Source organism: Gobius niger, assembly GCF_951799975.1.
Source record: "Gobius niger genome assembly, chromosome: 14".
In the NCBI taxonomy this organism is placed as follows: domain Eukaryota; kingdom Metazoa; phylum Chordata; class Actinopteri; order Gobiiformes; family Gobiidae; genus Gobius; species Gobius niger.
Genome location: NC_136865.1, coordinates 3,757,117 through 3,777,424, shown reverse-complemented (window position 1 = coordinate 3,777,424; position 20,308 = coordinate 3,757,117). Strand labels below are relative to the sequence as shown.

Sequence of the window (20,308 nt, the reverse complement as noted above, 5' to 3'; positions counted from 1 at the left end):
GTAGCACGCCGGCTCGGATTACCACAGTTTGTTAGATCGATTCTACCTCTTTCCACATCGTACATAACATACAGTAACAACAAAACCTGGGCCTGACTCGCCTCCACAGTCAGCTTTGAGTTACGCAAACGACAAATATATTAGTTATGCATTTTCTTACATTGCTGCTGGACTGCACCAACTTAAACTAACTAACTCTCAGAGAGAACGCCCCTACATGCCGAGTCAGTTCAGCGTCCAATGGCACGCCGAGGATCCTGACAACTGGGAAACAGCCAGAGTTGGCACTTGCACAATGCAGACCCCCAATGCTAACGCTGTGCTAATTTAGCCTCTGACTTCCTGGGTCATGCTGGAGTTTACGACCAGAAAAGTTTGTGTCGTTATTTTGGCCCTAAAGTGCTCATAAACACCTACAGAGAGGTCATATTACAATAAACTGTATATTGGCGTGGTGTATATTACTGTTGGTGTGATCTACTGTAAACTTTGTCAGCCCTGGAATACAATACTACAACTGAACCTGGGTTAAAGTGACAGTCTGTAAGATATACCACTGAACAATAGATCAACACCAAACATCAGAAGGTCCGCTAAGTGAGGAGAGCGGATGGAAGTTTGTCGGCTTAATCTCACTCAGAGGAAATAAACGGCTTCAAGACAAGATCGTCCGCTTGAGGCGACAATGACAAGTGACAGGTCGCCCATTCTCCATTCAAACAGAGGGTGCTTCTGGGAAATTACAAACCTTTAAGGACAGCGTATGTAGCATGTAGCACTGCCATCCAAATGCACACGGATACAGCCTGGTTCAAAGAGGCCACTGGGGGGAGGTGATGTTGAGTGGAGTGGTCCTGAACTGACAACCTGCGCACATTTCCCAAAAGCAAACTTTATCAAAAACTTGTTGTGAAAACCTGTACACACGGAGCAGAAGTAAGACACTGCAGCACAACACGAAGCACTGTTCACGGGATGGGTTCTATAAGAAACTGCAAAGACACAAAAAACTGTACAAATGAACATGAAAAGGCAGATTTCTCATCGATTATAGTTGATATGATTCACTCATACGCAGTTATCTTAAGTTACTTCTATTAGGTTATGTACGGTAAATGAAATCCTCATGTGGTCTTTAGCTGTGGACTCTGACGCTGTTGCTCTCCTTGTCCCCTGTGGCCCCAGGCTGGCTGCACGAGCTGGGGAAGCGGCTGGAGGCCCCGTACTACAGCCTGGGAGTGAACGGCAGCAGCAGCAGCAGCGGCCCGGCCATCCGCAGCGTGTACATCGCCTCCCTGTACTTCACCCTCAGCAGCATCACCAGCGTGGGCTTCGGGAACGTGTCGGCCAACACGGACGCAGAGAAGATCTTCTCCGTGTGCGTCATGCTCATCGGAGGTAAGGCTGAGCTCAGGAGCGAGTCACTGGTCCTGGGCCGGGAGGCTTCGCTTCACTGGTTACAGAAAGGATGAGGAAACACAGAGTTGTATTGCTTCTCTTCATGACGCACAAACACATTGACGGTGAATCAAACTGGCTTCAAATTAGCGTTTGGGCACTTAAAATATTCCAAAGGGAGCTGCCAAATGTTGTAATTCGTGTGTACTAGTGGCTGACCGTCTGTCTCTTGTATATCTATGGGTTAGCAGCTCTCAAGTCTCCCGTTTTGACCCCTCTTGGAGCTCGGTTGGGGTGGTGGGGTGGCTCACAGCGGGCACCTGAGTTTTGAGTTAGTTTCAATAAATCAAAGACTTATTCAAAGACTTAAATCAAAGACTTATTCCTATGGTTTGGTGCGAAAAAGCTTCATCTCTTTGTGGCATAACGAGTGGTACCAAGGGGCCTTTTACTTAAAGTGGTAGCAGTACAGACCCTTAAAATGTTGTTACAACGCCACCCTTGACTTTGTGGGCCAAGGGAAACTAAGAATGAACTAATCCCCACATATTTAAGCACACAGGTTCGTTAACCTGGTGGTCGCCTGGTGTCGCCTCGGGGTCCCCCCAGAACAGCTGGAGGAAGTGTGTGTGGATCGGGAAGTTTGGGCATCTCTGCTGAGACTGCTGCCCCCGCGACCCGGCCCCGGATAAAGCGGAAGAAAATGGATGGATGGATGGATGGTTCGTTAACGGATAGGGACAGAGACAGTAAAATTATAAAACCAAGTTATTTTATTTAGTTAGAATAGTTTTTGTTGATCAGGGTTAAAACAGAGGGACATCACAGAACCGTCCCTCTTACATTGAACCCCCCGATAACCCCAATAGTCCAACTGTAATAAAGAAAAGAAAAATGTGCCCTCACGGCAGCACAGAGCACCATGTCCATAGAAGTAAGTGCGATAGTGAGCGACAGGTTTCCTCTGAGAAGTCACAGGAGGCCCATCCGACAAGAGCCTGTCGGTCGCAATGCATTAATACACTAATGAACTTAAATAATAAGGTGAAAAGACTTTCAGACACACACCGAGTCGTTTCCGTGTGGCATGCCACTAACATGCGCACAAACATGCCTCGACCGCACCGGAGACGCAACGGCCCGACACAAGGACCCACAGCCAGGAAGCTACAAACAGTTAGCGGTGTTAGCTCTGCATGAATATAATGAAAGTTTAAAACTCACCGAACATGCGCAAGTAACTGTAGCGAGTCACCGGGGCCTGACGCTGGAGGACGATGACAACACGTTTACTTTTTCAATAACAAAATCATGCTACGGCAGAGCTCACGGCGGCCATCACTCTGCTCTTGCCGGCGTGTGACATCAGAGGGGAGTGGTCAGGAGGGCCAAACAAAAGAGAGGGAGCTTAATAAATATATATCTTTAAAAGTACAGTACTGTATATTCATTGTTAAAATCTCTAAGTTTCTGTACTTTTTGCAGCTTTGGCACTTTGCTCTCACCGTTATAGCTTTACAGACCTGTCTAACTATTTTGATACAACCCGCCATGACAAAGGTTTTTTGTAATATTCGGTTTGACAAATAAAGCAACTTTCTTGTCCACACTGACCGGTGATCACATGGCATTAGACTGTCCTTGCACGTAATGACGAGGACCGTGACATTCGACTCACCGTTTCCTCCGGGAGGACGACTTTCATCTCAAAGTTCTCCCAGCAGCTGCAGCGTGTCCCGGTCTGACCGCTGTTGGCGTCTTCGAGGTCTTGGACGTGGGATGGTTTTTAGGTGGAAAATAGCCGACTGTAAAGCGCTCTCTCGCCTGTGCGCTTTGACGTGAAGCAGGACTTGAGACATTTGAGACATTTTGTCATGTTTACAACCATAAACATCAAGATTGTATTTAGATTTTTTTACTGAAAGTTCACACAGAAGTAACAGACAACTGTGGAGGGAAAGCAAAATGATATGAATGATTCTCTAAGTGAAAAGTGGGGCGTGCATAAGTATTCATACAGCATTTTTCTGAGGGCATTAAATTGCCTTTAAAACATTCCTCATGACTCCAGAATGTTCACACCTTAGCCTAACCATAGAGGCCACCTGTGTGTAGTCTACTCTCAGTATAATTACAGCTGTTCTGTGAGGGCCTCAGAGCTGTGGTCACTAAGCAACATCATGAAGGTCAAGGAGCACCAGAGAGGTCAGGGATAAAGCTGTGGAGAAGTTTAAAGCAGCGTTAAGTTTTACAAAGATTTCCCAAGATTTAAACATCTCCCGGAGCAACTGTTCAATCCATCATTCAGAAATGTAAAGAGTAAAGCACCACTGCCAACTTACCAAGACACGGCCGTCCACCTAAACTAACAGACCGAACAAGGAGAGCACTGGTAAGAAATACAACCAAGTGCCCCAAGATAACTCTGGAGGAGCAGTGAAGTCCTGCCGCTGAGCTGGGGGAATCTGTACATGGGACAACTGTAAGTCGTATCTACACAAATCTGGCCTTCATGGGCGAGTGGAAGAAGAAAGCCATTATTGAAAGGAGGCCATAAGAAATCCCGTTTGAAGTTTGCTAGAAGTCATATGGAGGACACAGCTCCATGTGGAAGGAGTTTTGGTCAGATGAGACAAAAATTGAACTTGTATGGGGGGGGAGCATCATGCTGTGGGGCTGCTTTTCCTCAGCTGGGACTGGGGAGATTGTAAGAATAGTTATGAAGATGGATGGAGCCAAATACAGGGACATTTTGGAGGAAAACCTGCTGGAGTCACAAGAGAACTGAGGCTGGGGCGGAGAGTTTTGTTGCATTTCTTTTGGTCGCTCTTTTGATGCTTTTTTTGCTATGTTTTCATCCACACTTCTGCCTTGTCCTTTTCATTGTTTTGACGCTTTTTTCAAGAAGCTTTTACATTTGGGTCAAGTCAAAATGGAGGAAATGTGCTCAGTTCAGGTGGGGGTTAACAGGTTAAAGTTATTAGTCCAGATGATGCTTTGGGCACAGAGGTGGTTTGAAACTGGGGCAAATCACTGGAAAACTGGGACTGTCCTGGGTGAACTGGGGCGTCTGCTCACCCTTGTCCTGCTGTTGGTGCTAATGTGCTATAGCTTATACACGGGGCTTCACCGTGCTCCGCCTCGGTTTTTGGGGGTAGGCCCTCTTTTGTTTTACCTTTCACAGTTCTTGGTGCCGTCTAATCAGTGTAATCTTTAGTCGATCGCCGTCTCTTGCCAAAAAACATAAACTCCCAGCTCTCTTAAACGAATGATCCGCTGCTCGCTGGCTGTATCCCTGCACCTGTTCACACACTCGCACTGGCACACACTCTCACGGTGTAATTATTGTGGAGCATGTGAAGAGTGTCCTGCCCGCAGCCTGAATCCTGTTCATTCCAAATGAACACAAAAACATCCAGGAGGAATGGAGAGGTAAACAATATTGTAATTAGAGAAATGTGCTTCGCTCTGCTGTAGCTGGGATAAATGTCATTTCCAAATAAAACTCGATGAATTAGATCAGGGCTCATTGGGTTACAAAGACGGAAACATGTAGAAAATGTGTCATAGTGTTATAGGACTGGAATATAAACTAAACGAACACAAGGAGTCAAATGGTGGAGACTGGACTTGGATTTTCTAAAGGCATTAATAGGTTGAGTTCACGTGACATCACAACATTCTACGCAGACACCACAGTTTTTTTGCAGAACTGATGACATTCCCTCTCCATCGGCTCATTTATTGTTCAAACTAATAACGTTGCCATGGATACATGCTGCTTGGAGAAATAAATATCCAGATTTTCTGTCCACACCGCTCTGTTTATACAGCAGTTACAAAAGTCTCCACTTTGCAGAGCGTTTGCAAAAATAACCAAAATAATGACGGCATTTATCTGGACGTGTGTGGCCAGACGGCCCAAATAAATGATTAGTATAAAAATATCTAAGCACGTGTGGACAGGCCCTGAGGTGGTGGGCAACAGAAAATTCTATGGTGGTAACTACGGCAACTTTATCTTGTCTGTCAGTATGACGATGTCCAATTATTTCATCATAAAGGCGACAATATCCAAAAACATGGGCGTGATGTCGGTCAGTAAAGGACTGTCTTTCTACCATAGGGTTGTGTTGGCCCCTGCCCTCCATCTGTGACATCATCACATTCTACAGCATGAACACAACGAGCTGGTTCACGTGATTGTCGGCAAAACAACTGTAGGACTGCTCTAGTACAGCTACAGTATAGCAGGACTTCTTATGGTAAAGGTGCTTTATTTGTCCTCTGCATTTGACCCATCCTTCGACCACCTGAACTGGTCAGTTGGCGGCTCGGGGGCCACATCCAGCCCCCCAAACAATCTGATCACTGACAACTTCCTATATCCATCCATCCATCCATCCATCCATCCATTTTCTTCCGCTTTATCCGGGGCCGGGTCGCGGGGGCAGCAGTCTCAGCAGAGATGCCCAAACTTCCCGATCCACACACACCTCCTCCAGCTGTTCTGGGGGGACCCCGAGGCGACACCAGGCCAGCTCGGAGACATAGTCCCACCACCGTGTCCTGGGCCTTCCACGAGGCCTTGTCCCACTAGGACATGCCTGGAACACCTCCCGCGGGAGGCGACCAGGAGGCATCCGGAACAGATGCCCGAGCCACCTCAGCTGGCTCCTTTCGACGTGAAGGAGCAGCGACTCTACTCCGAGCTCCTCCCGGGTAACTGAGCTCCTCACCCGATCTCGAAGGGTGCGCCCAGCCACCCTGCGAAGGAAACTCATTTCGGCCGCTTGTATTTGCGATCTTGTCCTTTCGGTCATTACCCAAATCTCATGACCATAGGTGAGGGTGGGAACGTAGATCGATCGGTAAATCGAGAGCTTTGCCCCGACTCAGCTCCCTCTTCACCACGACAGACCGATACAGCGACCGCATCACTGCTGACGCCGCACCGATCCGTCTGTCCATCTCACGCTCCATCCGTCCCTCACTGAGAACAAGACCCCGAGATACTTGAACTCCTCCACTTGAGGTAAGGACTCCCCACCGACCTGGAGAGGGGAAACCACCTTTTTCCGGTGGAGAACCATGGCCTCAGATTTGGAGGTGCTGATCCTCATCCCGGCCGCTACACACTCGGCTGCAAACCGCCCCAGAGCAGCTGAAGGTCCTGGTTCGTTGAAGCCATCAGAACAACATCATCCGCAAACAGCAGAGACGAGACTCTGAGGCTCCCAAACCGGACACCCTCCGGCCCCTGGCTGCGCCTAGAAATTCTGTCCATAAAAGTAATGAACAGAACCGGTGTCACAACTTCCTATAACATATAAATATCATATGACATATGCATACTAAATTAAACTGCTAAAGACACCTGCTAAAGGTGTGAAACAACTGACAGCCTTAACGTTATCATTGTTGTAAATCCACCCTGTACAGAGCGGTGTTACTATGGCCGATATTATCGGATATTCCTGTTAGCGTTAGCATACGTTGCTAACGTAACTTGTTACCACCTGGTCCTGCATTTTGACATACAGTGGTCCCTCGTTTATCACGGGGGTTATGTTCTAAAAATAACCCACAACAGAATCTGCAAAGTAGTCAACTTTATTTTTTTACAATTATTATATACAATTGTGCAAAAGGTATACGTACACTGGCAGAAGGCCATCATTGGCCTATGAGTGCCCCATAGCACCATGCCTGCTGTGAAATATGCAGGTGTTTTGCTGATGCCAGTGGCTCCAGCAGAATAAAGTGAAGGTGCTGGTCAGGGCTGGACTGGCAGAAAAAATCGGCCCGGGATATTTAATGCAAGGTGATCGAGGTGATGAGCAAAACAATAAGCCCTTGGCTTGAACTAAAACAGTATAAGCTTCGAATCGAGGACAATAGTTGCATTTTGTTTCTGCTGAATTCAACCTAACACCTCATTTATTTATGGTTTATTTGGTAGGGACAGTGCAAGTTAATGAACAAGCCACACCGGATTGTAGCCTTAGGCTAATTTTCATCCGTCGTCCCCCATGCGCACTCTCAAACATCCTGGCCTATTGTACATGTTTTTAGTGGTAGGGGAAACCGGAGTACCCGGAGGAAACCTACGCAGACACGGGGAGAACATGCAAACTCCACACAGAAAGGCCCTGTCCTTGGTGGGAATCAAACCCGGACCTTCTAGCTGTGAAGCACAAGCACTAACCGCTGTGCTACCGTGCCGCCTCATAGACTCAACACTTTAATCTTTTCATTAACTTGAAGGAACTTTTGTAAAACTTCTAAACAATTTTAAAATGTGCGTTCCGTTAATTAAGTTCCACTCGCGACTGCAACACAAATACACTTCTCAAAACCAACCAAATGATCCCACTGTAGATGAAGATGAAATGGTAAAACTCACCACAGAGTTCAGGAGGTGTGAAAATAGAAGTCCCAAAAAGGCCAAACATTGTAAATCCTTATAATGGAAACTAGAAGATTTACAAATTGCGCGCATTGACGACGAGGGGCGAGACGGAGTCACCTGACAACTCCCAGCATGCACTTCTTTGCAAATATTTGTCTAAAATGAACAAAAAATAGAGGTCTAAGGTTCTGGAGGGAGTTACAATAAACTATTTCCTCTTATTTTCGCAATGTGAGGGGCATGAGTGTTATGTCCCAGAGGCCCATTGCTCATTATACGAGATTATCTGGGAACCATGACTCAAGAAAGCGCCACCAGAGGGGTATAAAAGGTGTCACATCCCTCTACTGGAGGAGTTGTGTAACTGCATCTATGTAAAGATAGATTCTCCAATGGCTTCTCCCGCTAATTGTGGGCCGGTGCAAGGTATAACGGGCCTTATCTCGGTCAGACTGGCCCAACCGGCCCACCAGGAAAACTCCCGAATCTCCCGATGGCCAGTCCAGCCCTGGTGCTAGTGTCATCTCAGTCTGGCCTCATTGAACCACTGTGGGGAGATCTCAAACGTGCAGTTCATGCAAGACAGACCAGGAACGTACAGGAACTGGAGGCTTTTTGACAGGAAGAATGGGCCAATTTATCATCAGAAAAAATAAAGAACCTCATCCATGACTATTACAAAAGACTCCAAGCTGTCACTGATGTTAAAGGGGAAATACACAGTAATAAAAACTGGGGCATGTAGACTTTGAGTTATTTTGGTACTTTCAATTGTCATTAAGATTTTAAAAAATCATCAAAAAATTTCACCATACACAACTATGAGTGAGAGAAAAAAAAGTGTTTTCTTTCATGTTCTTTGAAAAATATAAAATTCTGCCAGGGTATGTGAACCTTTGAGCACAACTGTATGTTTTAAAGGCTGTAAAACCCCTCACCACAGACTTTATACACTTCTCTCAGACAGGCATGAACATTTTCTCACATTTCTCACTCGTTTAACGGGATGCAGAACACTGTAAAAACACATTATTATAAATAAATATATAAATTATACCAAAAAAACATCCGCGAAACAGCGAGACTGCGAAAGTTGAACCACGCTATAGTGATATTTTTGTATCCTCCCGCATTGACCAACGAGACAAGCTTTTTCTGTGAACCAGTCTGTCTGGTCCAATCAGGAGGAGGGGGAGGAGCTGTTCCTGCTCTCCTCATTTTGCAAACTAAGAAGGGCTTCCTGGGTGAAGACAAAATTGAACTCTATCCCTCCTCACTTTGCAAACTTACAGACGATCACTTTAAATAAGCGGCCACGTCCTCAGGTGACAAGCTTTCTACGTGCTTCGAACTATTTTCCAGCCTAAACAGCAACATTCTTTGCCATTATTCGAGTGTAAGCCAAACAAAAGAAAACAAAAGATTGAAATAACTGATACGTGATATTGGTTTCTGAAGCGAGTAGGCACGCGCACATCAGGCACGTGTCTCAAGTTTGTCCACATTGAAATCTGTCTATTAGATATCTAAATGCTACTGCGGCTATCGCAACGCCCACCGAGGAGGCTCTGCATCTGCTACAGCATTATTAATACACACAATTCTTATTACCTTTGCAGCGATTCCATTAAGAGTGTGAACTGTGGTAGAACCGAGCCCGACAGCCTGGGCGAGCGAGCAAACACACGTGCTTGTGTAGCCGTGTGCTTCTTCTGTGTGCTTAGCCTCAGGCCTTCAGAATCACACAACAGAGCTGGGAAGGCCTTTACTGTAGACCTGGGCCAACAGGGCTGAAATAACAAGTGCCAGTCACAGTGAGAGTGTAACCCTGTATCTGCTGCTGTGTGGTAAAGACTCTTTAAATGCTGCATTAAACCGTTTTGTGTTTAATTCTACAAAAGCTGAATACGTCTGGTGGTGGAGGGCTCGCCAAATGACCGGCCCAGTAAATGAAGTCATTGACTAGCCCTGCAGTAAGTGTATTGAATGGTGACTTAACCTCGGCTTTACCCAAATTTAAAAGCTTCTCGACTGGAGCTTACTGCCTCGAGGCCCATGTAATGCCTCATTTGAAAGCTAAGACCTACAAAACTGATCGTAAGTTTTTTGTTGCGTTGTGGCCGAGTTTTTTGTCACTTTTTTTTGGCTTTTTTGTCACTTTTGTCGAGAAGCTTTTAGATCTGGATGAAGCTAAACTAGAGAACATGTGCTCGGTAAAGAGAGTTAAGAGATTAAATCACTTATTTTCACAGTGAAAACATTTTGGCTATTTCTATGCATAAATGTTGGCTTATTTTGATCTGAAAACATTAAAGGTGCACTATGCAACTTTTTATGAACTCACATTTGACCATGCAGTCCCTTGCTTAGCACCTTTACTTTGAATACTTTCCATCCCGGTGGCTCCTGTGATGCTTCAGGATCAATTTTATTTCAGGTTTTTAGGGTTTCTGGTAGGTTTTTGGAATGGAGTGTATACGTAACCATGGAGAGGGTCCAGTCAGCAGTGAAAACCTAAAAAACATTTGATCCTGGAGCGTCCTACAGGCCATCGGGATGGTAAGTAGAGGCGCTAATGCTAACCACCCAAGCATTCACTGGGTCACTGAAAGTTCAAAAACGTATTCCTGTTTTTTTTTACATAGAAAATGGCGTAGTGCTCCTTTAAAGGGACTACATGGAGTTTAAAAATGTTAAAATTAAGTATTGCTCCAGCCATGTCCTAATGTGTACAATGAGCCCAGACCTGCTCACCACAACTGCCTCTAAAATCACTCAGAAAGCTGATACTTTGGGTCCGAGGTAGCCTGGGTTTCGTGCAAGGGTCTGGATCTTCACAATGGAGCTCCGTTATCAGGTGGGAGGGGTGAACTCCTTTGAAACGAATGGATCGGATTTTCGCTAGCGTTTGCTCGTGATGTATGAGTGAGTGAAGCGAGCCATCATAACTCTTGGGGACATTCCTTGCACGTTCCAAGGCTTCAATTTCAATATCTGTATATTTGGGAGCCGAGCCAGAACGGACTGAAGAGCTTCCTTTGCTTTCGTATCCGCTGCCGTTGCCAAATTGCCGCATTTCCTACAACCAGGAAATGCGGCGCAAATTCTTGACGTCACCTACAAGCCCCGCCTCCCCTGCTGAATGGTAACACGGCCACTGAGATCAGACCCAGACGTACATGTGGGGGAAATGATAACTGCCCAGAGTTTACGGATGGCTAAAGCCAAGCTATATCCGAAGTGCCGTCATGCACGAGCTTAATGTAGAAGGTGTAGTTATACGTTTGACCTGAGGTGGCAGTAGTGAGTACATAATGGCCAACTTTATCTAGTCCCTTTAAGCACATTTGAAACAAAGCATGTACCATAAGGTCGCCCCCGGGTTTGCTTCCCTTCTTTATAATTGGCTTGTGGCTCTCCCTATATCATCCCGTGACTGTGCGCCTCATTAGTGTCCTACAAGTCCATACGTGGTCCGGAGCCCTCGTACTTGCCCCGTCTGTCCTGGAGCTCCCTGTAAAAAGTAGGTTAACGTTTCGGGGAGTACGGTGAGCGCTCCCATCGGGCCGGCCCCCTCGCTGATTGGACGCCGTCTTTTAAATGTCTTTGTGCGCCTCGGGGCGTCCTCCATGCGTTCTTCCCCCATCGCCCCCCCCTCACTCGCTCCATTTATTGGCGTCCAGGGGTCAGGCGGGCTGGCTCCATCAGGAAACCAACGATTTTTTGCACAGTAGTTAGCAGTGTGCGCTGCAGGGAGAGCAGATTATTATCAAATGTTACCTACCAATCCCGTCCACAGTCGCACAGTGGGCCGTCAGTGTGGAGTTAGTCCTCTGGGAGCTCATGCAGCATCCTTATGTCAATCATGTTCTCCACGCTGAAGCCGAACTACAGCTACCCAAACCCCACAAACAACAGCCTAATGTGAAAGAAATGAATAATTAAAGGCAAGATGAATTTGCTTCGCGGAGCTTTGGTTCTATTCTGATAAATGACTGTGACTACCCAGTGCCCACGCTGAGAACCTGAGGATCATTTTATGTACGCCTGAAAATAATGAATAGTGCCTTAACCGTTTTCAGTAGAAATGGAAAGCTCATATTTTACTAACAGTAGGCTAACCTAGCTGCTCACTCTCCTCTACTTCCCATTTATCTAAAGTTTTGTTTTGGCCAAAAACGTTGAAATTAACCACAAAATCCATCTCATTCATTCCTGTCTGTCACAAATTATGGCGATGCCCACAGCGGAGTGATATCCACATCGAGCATTCACCCAGACCATGGTATAACCAAACATATGAAGCATTTTCACACATGTTGGAGCGCCTTTTGGGTCGACCCGAGACCGCACCTCGTTTAAACTGGATTTACTTCAAAGTTAGTTCAGTCCGCTATTCATAAACTTATTCCAATGACAGAGCTTTACTACAGCAGGAAGAGAACGAGGGGCTGAAGAGAGACAAACTGATCATATGCAGTAAAGTTGATCCATTTTGCCTCCTCCAACATCCAACAGTCCCGTGTATTCATTCTTTCTTTACTCAAAAAAGAGGCATGAAAGCGAGAGTAGTTCAGCCCGAGGTCGGAGCCTTCACACCCGCTCCGATAGAAGCCGGTTTCAGCCGGTCTTGGAGAGGCTGTTGAGACCGGCTTAAAGCAGAATTACGGTAAGAAACTCATGCCCCTAGAGGCCATAAGCGCCACTGCAGGTGTCGTAGCATGATGCAGATATTGTACAGTCCCAATTACACAATAGAGATCATTTTTTCACTCAAGCTTCGTTGTAAATATTGTTTAAGTGGCGCTAGCCCACAGTTAGCTTTGCCCGTTAGCCTTGTAGCTTCTTCTTTGTGATTCCATTAGTGTGTATTGGTGGTCTGGGTTGGAACAGGGAAAGCTGCAAGTGTAGTTTTCTGGCCGGAGACACCAGGGAGAGATGAAACCCCGCAATCATCCCATCACTTGTATTACCCCCAGAAGAACTACGAAAAGGAGTTATTAAGGCAAACAAGTTACTTAGTACGGCTCTAAAATGCTGCGGTTGGATTCACACTGACTCAAAAGCGTCGCTCTCGGGTTGAGAGCCCCTTTAGGTGGACCTCACTGGCGCCTGTGTGAAAACTAAAAGACGTAGTTGTGGGTGTGCAGACGGACACATTAGAAATCCTCTGCTGTCGTGGCTGAGCTGAGGACTTTCAGCTGTCAGTCCTGTCACTGCTCAGCCCTGCGACTGTCACTGTGTGTGGGACTGCCCCCGGGACAACAGCAGAATGTGTACACCGTGTTAGGAGGCGCTGGACATCTCCGGAACAGGAATGCGTTCCAGAAGAGGTAAAACTCAAAACTGCATGAATGAATTACTACTGCAGGTAAGTATGAAAGAAAACAACCTTAGAACTTGAATATTGGCTCCAAAGTGTTGTTTTTTTTGCGTGATTCTCCTTACCTGAACTGTCGTGTGTATAGCTGTTTGTGTGCTCCTGCTGGGAGCTCGTTGACCTGGTTAAAGCCCAGGCCCTTAGACAGACCCCTGCGGTCTCCCCCCCTCTGAGCTCGCTTCACTGTACTGTCAGATACAAGAGCTGCAGTGTGAGCTTATAAACAAACAAAGGCAGAAAAGGAACAATCGCGCACAAAGCTCTCAAGGAAAATGTACACTCTTCAAAAATATGACATGTTAAAGAATTTATGCAAAAAGATTTTTGACACTCCACTCTGTGTTTGGGTGAGATCAGAAACTTTCTTTTAGCAACTCCAAGTATGTGTGAGTTTGTTGGTGATGAAGGTGACGACTGGTTGTACTTACAGAGCCAGTCCCAAATAACCAATAAAGAAGTTACAATTCAAATATTTAGTTTTCCAGCTTATTCCATTGAGAGGATGGCCAATGTAGTATGTAGTATTTAACTTTTTGAATTGAAGTTTATGATGCTGATATTTTCCAGGGCCGCGTTGTCTCTCCCTTGGATGTGTTGGAGTGATATTGTGAGATGGATGTGTCACATTAACTCCCTCCTGTTTCCCGTTGCCAGCGCTGATGCACGCCCTGGTGTTTGGAAACGTGACGGCCATTATCCAGAGGATGTACTCGCGCTGGTCCCAGTACCACACCAGGACCAAGGACCTGAAGGACTTCATCAGGGTTCACCACCTGCCCCAGACCCTCAAGCAGCGCATGCTGGAGTACTTCCAGACCACCTGGTCCGTCAACAATGGCATCGACTGCAACCAGGTGCAAATCTATACAGCGACTCCTGCACACACTGTTCCACTCTCCACGCACACCAGCAGACCAGCCAGAATGCACCCTTTTCTATTCTTTTCTATACTTTCATTCATTTCACATCATTTATTTATTCATTTGAGCAGCATTTACAGAAGTTCTGACAATACTTGTATTACAAACTACCTCAGTGAATATAAATGAAATGTAAAACTATGAGTATGCTGTACATTTTCAATGTTGTGGGATCCTTTCTACGCACATGATAGACAGGTTTTTTGTATTGGCCTTAACTTGGTCTTATAATATGCTGTTATGTATAAATGTGAACATGGCACTGATAAGCTTTCTTGCATTGGCCTACTGCTTTTGAGTTTTCAGTCCTATGTAATGATATGATTTTGAAATCAAGCATGTATGGTAGAACATTTCTCACATAAATGACTACTGCAAAAAATAATGAGACTATTGTGCTCAAAAGGAGTAGAAAGTTATATATTCCTAACCTTCATCTCAGCATGTAAACCAGACATGTCAAACTGGCGGCCCGATGATTTAACCCGGCCCCTGACTTGTAGAACATGAATTCCTAAGTATGTCAAAAAAGAAAGTCTCCAGCCCATTCCTGTGCGGAGTTATGCATTTTGAAGGAAATAACCAGAATGCTCATTTCAGCCACTAGGGGGCAGCTTGAATTAAAAAAAAAAAAAGGAAAGAATTCCACAGGTGTCCAGCAGAGGGCACTGACATAATAAGAGATAGGATAAGCATATCGTAGCCAAGTGGTAAATGGACAGTCTGCCCCAGGGCGGCTGTGGCTACAATAGTAGCTTACCACCACAGAATGTGGAGTGAATGAATAATGACGACAGTGTAATGACTATAGAGTACTATGAGAAACTTGTGACACAGGGTTGTAAAGTGCAATGCAAGTGTGACCTGCCAAGGACGCTGGATTTCGGGCCATCGGATCCAAATGAGTTTGACACCAGGGATCAGGGGCGACTTCTTCAAATTCCAGATGAACGTGATTCACAAGTGTATTGACCAATCAGAGAAAAGATGGATATGACGCATAACGGCATGTGGCGAACTCTGTAAACAAGAAAGTCTGTGCTTTTATAATGCGCTAGCTGCTGAGCGGAACAAATGTGAATGATCTCTGTCGTTTTTGCCACAAAAACTTTAAGAACAAGAAGTTATTAGCAACTGTTCAGATATTAAACATAAATGAGCCGTGGCTTTCCCTTTGGAAAAAGTATTTACAATGACCTTAATAGTGCACAGTCATCATGAAGTCTTACTGTACATTTATCGCGTTATATTCTTTAAGAATGTAAGAATGCTCTGCACGGCTCTCCGAAACGCTCAGCAGTACCATCCGAGCTCCAGGAGATCTTCCCTTCTTAAAACCATCCATAACCTTTTACTGTTCCACTTACAACTGCCAGAAGGATAATACGTTTACAAAATGTCCATCAACCAGTGGCTCAATTTACCAACCAATCTTTCAAAAACTGGAATTGCTCAACTCTCACCTGATGTTGCTGAACAGGGGAGTCGGGCTGAGGGGGAGACGGGGCCGAGGCCGACTGGGAGATGAGGGAGATGGACTGTGGGATTACTCCACATTGATCTGGCCCGTGAGCGTCTCACTGTTGGCTACTGTCTGTAATCAGGCTCTGATGGCCATTGATTGCGAGCTGTTAGAGTGGAACGCAGAAGAAGGGGCTGAGGTTTTTTTTTTTTACACCATGAGGATTGGCATCAGGGATCGTATTTCCGTTACGCCGTAGAGCAATCCATTCTTCTTTATGGCCCAATAGGATTTTAAGAGTGACCTCTGAAGGCCTTACAGAGAGAGGTGGATCAAACGTAAAGAGTCCCAGCAAACCAGAACAGAACAATACTATTTTTCACAAACCATTAGGAGTACAAAGGCATTGTCTTCAAACATACTTATAGTCTGTCATGGCAGATGGGTCAGCTTTATGTTGTGACTTGTTTCTTGGGTCTTGCTTTGTACATTTGTTTAAGATGGAAACCATAGGAAATATCTATACACGTTACAGAACATAACAGCCTGTGCCTGTGTTGTATTTTCTATAATAGTATTGAGATGGATGGTACTTCTATAAGATTTTGCAGTAGCCTTACTAAAACTAAAAGATCTATTCCTGTGCAGTTTGCTGTGCTTTAGTAAATTACTGTAGTTGTTTTAGTTGCCGGTCATCTCATGGTCAGAAGGTCAGTGGTTTAAATCCTGGCTCTTGCAGGTGCACCCTGTAGTTGTGTCCTTGCCCTTGCAAGACACTTCATCCACGTTGCCTTCAGTGTCTGCGTACATCGGTGTATGAATGAGTGTGAATGGAAAAGCACCATTTACCTGTTTGTTCTCAGTCCCTAAGCACCTCTTAGCTGCTCATTAGCAACATTAGCCTGCTCATCTTGTAAAATTACGGCAACACTGATCACTGGTTAAATTCAGCAGAATCTGATAAAAAAGTTAGAGTCGTGTAGACTTCACTAAAGTGTATTCCATGCTTTTAGCTTTTCCAGGTTGTCTGCTCTGCTCAGCTGAGAAGTGGATCAGGTGCTACTGGTTTGTATCTGGACCACAACAATGAGCATGAATACAAGCATATCGAGACAGTACCTGACACTGGTCCCGATAATACATAGTGTTTATGTTTGTACGTCTTTGACAGATTTGCTCTTGTGTTCTAATGTTCTGCTTAGTGCCTTTAATTGTCCAGTCCTACTCTCCAACACACTGCCAGAACACGCCCTGTCTGACCGTGTACTATCCTCTTCTGTCCTCCTGCAGCTTCTGAAGGACTTCCCCGACGAGCTGCGCTCGGACATCACCATGCACCTGAACAAGGAGATCCTAGAGCTGTCGCTGTTCGCCTCGGCCAGCAGGGGGTGTCTGCGCTCCCTGTCCCTGCACATAAAGACGTCATTCTGCGCCCCGGGGGAGTACCTGCTGAGGGAGGGGGACGCTCTCCAGGCCATCTTCTTCGTCTGCTCCGGCTCCATGGAGGTGCTGAAGGACGGCATGGTGCTGGCCATACTGGGTACGACAGTCGCTATGTTAGGTCTAACGCTGTTTCACCTGAGGTCACACCATGGCCGTAATGTCCTTAAGGACTGGAGTGGGATTTGACAGATCTCTCGAAAATAAACCAATATCTTAGAATTACGCTCTGGACAGCACGTTTCAATGATATAACTGTGAGGACATTACAAATTTGTCCATACGATGAAAGCTTCACGTCGTTTGAAAAAGTACATGAGCACATGCTCATCAGCGTCAGACTTTACAGCGAGTGCTGCTGTGTGCTCCTTCAGCCCTCCGTCAGAGGTTCGCTTCTCTGCTCATGGATCTTTATTTGGCAATATTGGCTATATCTGACTAAATATTTAGACGCTTCTTTCCCCCGTGATATGATGGCGTTTGTTTGAGGGGCTGGTGCTTTCTTTGCTCAGCGAAGTTTAGGAGTCACTGTTGTGTTGAACCGGAGCTCAATGTCGCTGTTTGATATAAGTGGACATTCTTCCTTTGGTCTGTTCTCCTCGGAGTCTCATACAGGGCTATTTTATCAGGGTAGTGAATAGAAAATGGGGCCTATGGTTTCTCAAAGAAGACCCCACAGAGACAAGATACTTTGTTACTAGTCAAAGACATATTTGACCCAAGCAACTGCTGCCTTTGTGATGCGGTAATTGCCACAGTTCAAATTCTGATTTGCGATCAATCTTTCCGGGGCTACAGTCGATACATTCTCTTCAAATGTGCCATGACAGCTGGGCCTATAGTGGTGCTGATAACCTTTAGGAAAATGATGGTGGACTCTGTGGAGTAAGCGAGCCTATTGTTTAGAGCAGGTTATTATTAGGCCCTTAGGCTGGTCCCACTGCGCCTCATCAGCCGAGCTCCTCACTGCAGTACAATGAGCTACTATGCACCCATCGGCCATTTCCTGCTTCATTCGGCGGATCATTGTCATAATAGCAGAGGCTTAAAGGTCCAATATCAATTTAAAACAATGCAACTTGCTCTATCTGAAGATTGGTAAAAGTGTCTATGGACTATAAAACTCGGAGAAACCTCATGGATTCATCTGCATAACGTTTACCAGGGTGTGGCAGATGTTTGGAGTGTGGATAAGATACACCGTCTGACCAAAAAGAAAGTGTCCTTCACCTGGATTCAGCTAATTGTTCTGATCTGGGGCTACTGCAGTTGGTCAGGTCTTGGTTCAGACACACTAGAAGATATGGCTGTGGACCTGAACATCCTCAATGACCAGGTTGTTCCATCAGTGGATTCAAGATGGCTATGCCAGGATTCCCGAGGCTCACATTGTCAAAGAGTGGACCATGAGATGGATTGGTAAAGTTTGGATCATTTCATGTTTTGTGTCTCCTCATTTATCTCACTACAATTGTAATTCAGACTTTTAAGCTCCTACAGTTCCTCAGTGCTCACAGTGCTCACAGTACTCATGTAGCATTTTCCCCCAAGCACCTTTTTTGCACCGACTTGAGTAGCTATTTGGTTGATAGTTTTTACTTCTACTTGAGTAGCATTTTTTCTGCATTAAAGGAAATTTACTACTAATTTACTAATTTACTACTAGGAAATAGTTTGCTGAAACTCTACCACGACTGTTGAGTCATCAGGGCAGTGATGTGATGAAGACGTTTGTTGAAACGTGTTGGCCATGTTGATGAAGGTGTTTTAGGGCGTTTTCACACAGGCTCTGGTTAGGTCGAGCTAAAGGGGCTCTAAACTTGAGGGCGGCACTTCATTCAGTGTGAATTCAACCGCAGCACTTTACGTCGGTCTAAACATCCGCTCTGAGTCCAGCTGAAACAGATGGTCTCGGAGCGGCCTGGGCCACACAAGGCGTCAATCCTCAGGCCGGACTATTCTCGCTTTCACGCCTCTATTTTGTGCAAAGAAAGAATGAATACGCGCTGGGTTACTGCTCTGATGAGGCTAAATGGATCAACTTTATGTCATTAAAGTATGTCTCTCTTCTGCCCCTACTCCCTTCCTGCTGTGCAGTAAAGCGTTCCTCTCTGTGAGCCAATTAATCTAATTTCTCCTCTCCTCACTGTATTTAACCATTGACAGGTCGATGCCCGTTGTCACGGGAATAAGTTCGTGAAAACGCCCTTGGTCCACTATTTTTGTAGTTTCAGTGTGCTTCGGACCTCGTGCATTCCTCCCTTCAACAGTCTTGGTATGGTTTCAGAAGGCTTTTTTCCTACTCCCTGATAGCAAAAAATGAATTGGGGAAAAATGAATGCACTGCTAGATCTCATGACATGGCAGAAGCTTGTATCTGCTTATGTCAAAATCATCTTGAGGGCTGGATCACTGAGCTAAAAAGTCATCCACAAAACCTCCCCACTCTGCCTCTGCCTCTTCTCTCTTCTTCTCTCGATCCTCTTCAGTCCTGTCATCCCTCTTCCTTGTGCCCTGGTTCAGTCCAATATAGACTTCTACATGTTCCATCTGCTCACTGTCTTAAAACTTTGCTTCGCCAACAGCTATAATTACAATATCCAATGACACTCCAGAGACTACAATTAAAACCATGCAGCGAACATCATTAAATTATTCCTAAAGTGCCGAAGCTAAAAGTACAAAGGGGAGTCGCTGGAGTTGAAAACGGGTGGGGAAATGAATATATATTTCTCTACTTCACTGCAAAAAAAACAAAAAAACAATTGTAAACCAAAGGTTATCTATTGTCATCTCTTTGACTCTTAGTACGTCAAATATTTCTGCAGAATTGAACGTTCTTTATCTCGACAGGCCTGCTAAATAAGTTTGTAGACTGTATCAGAAGTTTGCATGTTCTCCCCATGACTGCGTATGCTTCCCCCCCATCTTCACCAGTTTCCCCTGCCTCTCTAAACATGTACAGTAGGGTCCAATGTGGGGTGCCTAGGGTGTACTATGATCTTGTGCTGCGGGGGAGATGGCTGTAAGAGGCTGTAGGGTCCTCCTGTGCACCGCAGACCATGGTGGTGGTGGTTGTTGTGTTTTCTCTAAGGTCAGACTGACATTGAGCTGATGTAAACAGAAACACGTCTCCTCCAAAAGTCAGGGGCAGCACTGTGTCCGGGTCAGGAAGGCCATCTGATAATGATGAGGGGGAGTAGAAACATAGCTCCAAATGCTTCACATATTCCTCATACGTAGAACCGGGAAACAGGTGCCGGGCTTCAAGGTAAAAGGGCAGGATCTGTGCAAAT

At 45.6% G+C, this 20,308-nt stretch overlaps 1 protein-coding gene across 1 annotated transcript in view; it reads left to right on the top strand.

Annotated features, from left to right (window-relative positions):
- kcnh8 (potassium voltage-gated channel, subfamily H (eag-related), member 8) overlaps window positions 1-20,308 on the top strand; it is a 165,819-nt gene that overhangs the window by 113,222 nt on the left and 32,289 nt on the right. The window contains exons 8-10 of the mRNA XM_079571228.1: window positions 1,186-1,398; window positions 13,845-14,044; window positions 16,863-17,112. Of these exons, the coding sequence (XP_079427354.1) occupies window positions 1,186-1,398; window positions 13,845-14,044; window positions 16,863-17,112 (663 nt within the window). The remainder of the gene's footprint in view (window positions 1-1,185; window positions 1,399-13,844; window positions 14,045-16,862; window positions 17,113-20,308) is intronic.